Raw genomic sequence first — 5,693 nt, forward strand, 5'->3', positions numbered from 1 at the left:
AATTTTATCATGCTTACGCAAGTTTTGTGTAATTTCTTAAAATTAAAATAAAGCAATAATTGTAAATTATTAAAAAAAGGAAATAGAGATGAGGTATGAGATTGAAATCTGACGGTCACTGGGAGTCGATCTCCATTCTGCACAGATTTCGGAGCAAGTTGATTAATTGCCAAATTGAAGGCGTTTTTTATTGATTAAATAAGGAAAGAAATAGCTGGCTCCGTTGACTTTGACTATAAATGTCGCGGCCCGAGCCCTCTGCTTCCTCACGTTCTTTCTGGCGCAGGAGTTTGTGCTGCTCTTCTTCTCTTTATCGACGATCCGATCCGTGAGCCAATGGCGACAAAGATTTATATCGTGTAAGTGTTCAATTTCTTTGCAGGATCTTCTCCCTTCTTTCTTCCTTTCTTCCTTTCTTCGATGATTCGATTTTGCTTCATTTTTTACTGAAGATTTTTTGTGGTATTCTGTGAGTTTGTTGGATCGGGTTAGGGTGGGTTAGGGTTTTGTGTTTCGTGAGGTTTCTAGATCGATTGGGATTGTGGCAGGGCCGGCCGTGCTGAATCGATCTAGTGGTAGTTAGTGGCGATCAGCGATGGGAAGTCTGACCTGGACCGATGCTTGTTTTCCAAGGGCAGTTGTGTGATTATTGGGATTTGTTACTACTGTAATTCATTTTTGGGTTTTTTATTGTAGTAAATACGACCTCGATACGCCTCAGTTTTTTTATATACTTAAGGGGATGCTTTTTTGTTTGTCTCTTGGGGGAGAAAAATAAATTTTGGAATGATAGAAACTGATGGATCATATTTCTGAAAGTCTAAATTTTTAAATTTTCTGACTCGTCCAAAGAAATGATTTCCGGAGACCTTCCATCTCCTTTGATGTATTACTTGTGTTAAGTTATGATTGAGTACCGTACATATTGAAGAGAAATATATTATGGCGAGAGTAAGAATTGTGAGAAATCAATTACCAATTTTCTTTTTTTTTTCAAAATAGAATTGGCATTTAATATTTGAGGACTAAAATATTTTGGGGAATACGAATTCCTTTACCTTTGAGAATTGATTTCAAAGAAGCTGTGGAGGAAAAGAATATGCAGTGCAAGGTTTGCTCACCTGCTTTTCTTGAGTGTCAAAAGTTTGTCAAATAACATAGCTTTATGGTTCTAATCTTGGAATTTAAAGATCATAGAGATTCCCGTGCTTAATATTTACCTAGGGATCACCAATATGCATAATCCAGATTAATTCAGAGGCATGTCTGACTTTGAAATGTTATTGTTCGTAGGTATTCATGCTAATACCATTTTGTGATTATCTTTAACATTTAACTAATTGATGATCTACATATAATAAGCAGCCTACGTTTGACTAGATTCTTGAAAATTACATCATTTATTTTTGTGTTTGTATTTTTCATGTGACTTTACTTGGATCAAAGTAAGAAAGAAAAGAAATGAAATCATTCATTTTTCTTGTTCACTTAGAAGGAAATAGAGAGATGGAAGGAATCCCATCTTGTTATATTTTGCTTCCACCCCAATTCGGTGGAAATGCAGGCAATGAGTAGTGGTTAAAGAACAAAAACAAGTAATTAATATTATTTCTTTCCTTATGATTCAATCCAAATAACCCAAACGCATGAGCAAAGTGAATATTAGGTATTACGATTCATTTATATTCTTTTTTCACTTAAAAAATTTCATATGCCTTAGTAAATATAGCACTAGGAAACTGCAAAGATACGAGAGGGATTTATGTTAAACAAATACTTATTCATTAGAATACCCTTCTTTTTCCTTAGATTTGCCACATAAAACTATTGTCGCTATGGTCCAATCCATACTGCATTCTTTTTGTGAAATAAATCATGTTTGTTATTCTGGAAATTAGTGCTTCAGTGTTTAAAGACAACTGATTCTATGTTTATACACGCTTTGGGAATAGTTAACCAAAACTATCTCTATTTTGGTGACATTGATCCCCACCGTATTGGAAAGTGATCAGATCACTTGTTAATCTATCTACTCTTCTAGTTCATTGGTAAATCAATGGTTAAGGAAAAAGAACTTCATTAATTGACTTCATTAGACTTTGCAATACGTTTCAACTGATTAAAAGTGTTATCAATCATGTACTAGATGTTAATTATTAAAAATAGATATTTGATTGCTTTCCTCTTTGAAAAACCAGCTTTTACTCTTTAGTTTGTGAATCTAATGGGAAAACATCATAACTTTTATCCAGATACTATTCTATGTATGGACATGTGGCAAAGCTAGCTGAAGAAATCCAAAAAGGTGTTAATTCTGTTGAAGGAGTCGAAGTAAAGCTTTGGCAGGTAATTTGTTTGTCATACTTTTGAGTGTCAACTCTTATTTAATAGATTTTGGAAAGGCTGTTACCTGAGCAAATAAGAAGAGACTGACTGCACTTGATTTCCTTCAACCATGCTTTCTCTTAGAATACTGTGATTGGATAAAATAACTACACTTGATTTGCTATCCAATCTATTACATGAATACACAAATTTTAATAGTCCTTTTTGTTCTGATATCTGAATTTAGTTTAGTGAAAATCAACAGTGGTTCCTTGAACTGTTTACGTCATTATGAACATTACTGAGCCATGCTTTCCAAACCATTTGAAGTTGGCTATGTGGATCAAATGTGTCTATTGAACTCTATACGATGTCACATTGCAAATTATATTCCATTCAAGTAGTTCTTGAATGGCGTCGTTATTCTATATTTACGTCATTATCCACGTCATTGGTCTATGTTTTCTCAGTTATTGATCTTATGGAACTCCATGCAATATTATATCACAATTTCTTTGAATGATGTTGCTATTCTATATTGATTGAGCTATCAATCGTGTTCACTTGATTACACTTATTTTCACTAACTTTCTATTTGCCAATAAAAAGGTTCCTGAGACTCTGTCTGAAGAAGTTATCGGAAAGATGGGAGCACCTCCTAAGAGTGATGTGCCGATCATCCAACCAAACGATCTTGCTGAAGCAGACGGAATTCTGCTTGGCTTCCCGACTAGGTTCGGGATGATGGCTGCTCAATTCAAAGCTTTCATCGACGCCACAGGAGGACTCTGGAGATCTCAGGCTCTAGCCGGCAAGCCTGCAGGAATTTTCTATAGCACTGGATCACAAGGCGGTGGACAAGAGACTACTCCGTAAGTTCAATATACCTTCGGTACATTCATCGTTAGATCTTGAGAATCTTGTAACATTGATTTTCCACCGTGTTTCATTCTCTGCAGATTGACGGCCATAACTCAGTTGGCTCATCATGGGATGATCTTCGTCCCAATTGGGTACACTTTCGGCGCTGGCATGTTTGAGATGGCCGACGTGAAGGGCGGCAGCCCTTACGGCGCTGGCACATATGCTGGAGACGGCTCGAGGAACCCGTCCCAGCTTGAGCTGGAACAGGCTTTCCACCAAGGCAAGTACTTCGCCACCATTGCCAAGAAGCTCAAAGCTTCCTCCTGATCAAACCCCCCCCCCCTTCCTTTTTTTTTAATATTTCCCCATTGATGAAATGGTGTTGGCTTCACGAATAAAGCATTTTAGGTTTTGTTATTATTGCTGATAGAACATTTATGCAGTGTATTGCTTTACTTTGTTATTTGGTATGGATTCCGGTGGTTATTTCTGTTACACCTTGGCCAAATCTTGTGCGCAACACTGATTTTATGGAAATGGCACGTTCGGTCTAGTCGAACTAGATCAGTCTTTCATGTTGAGAAAACAACACCTGAATTCCAATTCCTTCATTTTTAAAAAAAAAAATACAAGAAGGCTTTAAAATAACTGATATAAAGGATAATCGCCAACAAAATTACATTTTTTTTTCATTCATTCCGATAAAGAATTTAATTGCATGAGCAACTTACGTTAACAGGAGAAGGAAAAAACAAAGATCGCAGGGGCACACGGCTTTACCCTGCGAAAGACTCGATTTTATTTTTTTTAGTCGTCATCTCCGGGAGCAGCCTTCGAGGAGCCCCCGGTCTTCTTCGGAAGGAGTAGATTGTGGATGTTAGGCATGACGCCGCCGCTGGCGATCGTGACCTCGCCCAAAAGCTTGGACAGCTCCTCGTCGTTCCTCACTGCGAGCTGGATGTGTCTCGGGACGATCCTGGACTTCTTGTTGTCCCTCGCTGCGTTCCCGGCGAGCTCCAGAACCTGTTCCGACAGTCGAGAAAGATTGAGGCGAAATACAGCGAGAGAGGCGACGAATAGACTCGAGAAACCTAATTCGGATAGAGAATCATCCAACAACATAAATTAAGAATAGATCGAAGCTTTTTGCCCCAAATCAACACAGAAATCGTCCAAAAATGATGATTTCTATATATATAGAATGGAGAAAAGATGCACAAAAAAAAAAAACGAAATTTCCCCAATAGCCGACGTTAGGTTGGCATCATAAGAAAAATTTAGAGACCTTTGCCCTAGATCAGGATAGAGAAATCATCCAAAAACCAAAAATCCCACTAGAGGACGTTAAATTGAAAAAAAAAATAAAAATAAAAATAGAAGAACCCGCAGAATTTAGCCCCAAACCAAAAGCCGACCACCAAATCAAAATAAGCGAGCTCAGATCCATACCTCAGCGGCGAGGTACTCGAGCACGGCGGCAAGGTAGACTGGGGCACCAGCACCTACGCGCTCGGCGTACTTTCCGGCCTTGAGGAACCGGGCGATCCTGCCGACGGGGAACTGGAGACCGGCCTTGCTGCTCCTCGATGTGGCCTTCTTCGCTGCGGCGGATCCTACCGCTTTCCCCCTCCCGGCCATATCGAAACAACGAGAATTGGTCTAGATGATCGTTGAAGAAAATTAGGGATTTAGTAGCGGAGAAGCAGCTGTGTCTATAGCAGCGATGGAAGTGTGCTAAAGCGGTGAGCTTCGTTTCATATTTAAAGCAGATGATGATGGATGACCATTGGTTAAAATGGTTGGCACACGGATCGGTATTCGCATCCGTTCGATAGAAATTGATCGGGCGGTAAATCTTGCGCTACGGGATGCTTAACTTTTTTATTTCATTCTCTAATCGATATATATATATATATATATATATATATATATATATATATATATTTCTATCGGGCGGTAAATCTTGCGCTACGGGATGCTTAACTTTTTTATTTCATTCTCTAATCGATATATATATATATATATATATATATATATATATATATATATATATATATATATATATATATATACCATGCCCCCCAAAAAAATAATAATCGAATTGATTTGATTTTTTTTAACTTAATACTCTACTTAACTTTTAAATCTTAAAATAAAATTTTACTTACATAACTAAAAAATTAAAAAATATATAAAAAATAAAAATAAATAAATTCACATTATGTGTGGATGAGTCCACACGGACTCCTCCATAGCAAAACATAAATATGTGTATATATAATTTAAAATTTTTTATCTCTCTCATCTATATGCACAACTCTCTTCTCTTTCCTATATATAAGATATGTTGGTTTGTAGGAATAAGATAGTGATGATTTGTACAAACCAATACCGCCATGGTACTGATTTATAACTTTAGTATTAGTTTCTACAAACTAACACCAAATAGTGCATCAATATTACAAACCAACACTAGTGTTGGTTTATAGAAATCATAAAATCAG

At 37.1% G+C, this 5,693-nt stretch overlaps 2 protein-coding genes across 3 annotated transcripts; one reads left to right on the forward strand and one right to left on the reverse strand.

The window, feature by feature from the left end:
* Nucleotides 1-231: 231 nt before the first annotated feature.
* LOC121997511 (NAD(P)H dehydrogenase (quinone) FQR1-like) lies at nt 232-3,684 on the forward strand. Of its 2 annotated transcripts, none has more exons than XM_042551957.1 (4): nt 232-359; nt 2,253-2,346; nt 2,935-3,197; nt 3,285-3,684. In XM_042551957.1, exons 1-4 carry the CDS (start codon nt 337-339, stop codon nt 3,514-3,516), a joined length of 612 nt encoding a protein of 203 aa, XP_042407891.1. In that variant the 5' UTR covers nt 232-336; the 3' UTR covers nt 3,517-3,684. The 2 variants fall into 2 exon arrangements, with proteins under 2 accessions (XP_042407891.1, XP_042407892.1); XM_042551958.1 differs by lacking the exon at nt 232-359 and adding an exon at nt 536-1,111.
* A 132-nt stretch (nt 3,685-3,816) lies between these two features.
* LOC121997512 (probable histone H2A.2) lies at nt 3,817-4,919 on the reverse strand. The gene is made up of 2 exons (XM_042551960.1): nt 4,639-4,919; nt 3,817-4,212 (listed from the first exon to the last, which is right to left on the reverse strand). Exons 1-2 carry the CDS (start codon nt 4,825-4,827, stop codon nt 3,997-3,999), a joined length of 405 nt encoding a protein of 134 aa, XP_042407894.1. The 5' UTR covers nt 4,828-4,919; the 3' UTR covers nt 3,817-3,996.
* Nucleotides 4,920-5,693: the final 774 nt, after the last annotated feature.

The sequence above is a fragment of the Zingiber officinale genome, chromosome 6A (genome assembly GCF_018446385.1).
Source record: "Zingiber officinale cultivar Zhangliang chromosome 6A, Zo_v1.1, whole genome shotgun sequence".
NCBI classification, from domain to species: Eukaryota; Viridiplantae; Streptophyta; class Magnoliopsida; order Zingiberales; family Zingiberaceae; genus Zingiber; species Zingiber officinale.

Excerpts from the sequence above, each read along its gene's own strand:
- LOC121997511 (XM_042551957.1), top strand. The coding sequence starts at position 337 with ATGGCGACAAAGATTTATATCGT. Across the intron at positions 2,347-2,934 it reads TCGAAGTAAAGCTTTGGCAG|GTTCCTGAGACTCTGTCTGA; the intron begins GTAATTTGTTTG and ends GCCAATAAAAAG. Across the intron at positions 3,198-3,284 it reads GGTGGACAAGAGACTACTCC|ATTGACGGCCATAACTCAGT; the intron begins GTAAGTTCAATA and ends CATTCTCTGCAG.
- LOC121997512 (XM_042551960.1), bottom strand. The coding sequence starts at position 4,827 with ATGGCCGGGAGGGGGAAAGCGGTAGGATCCGCCGCAGCGAAGAAGGCC. Across the intron at positions 4,213-4,638 it reads TCGAGTACCTCGCCGCTGAG|GTTCTGGAGCTCGCCGGGAA; the intron begins GTATGGATCTGA and ends CTGTCGGAACAG.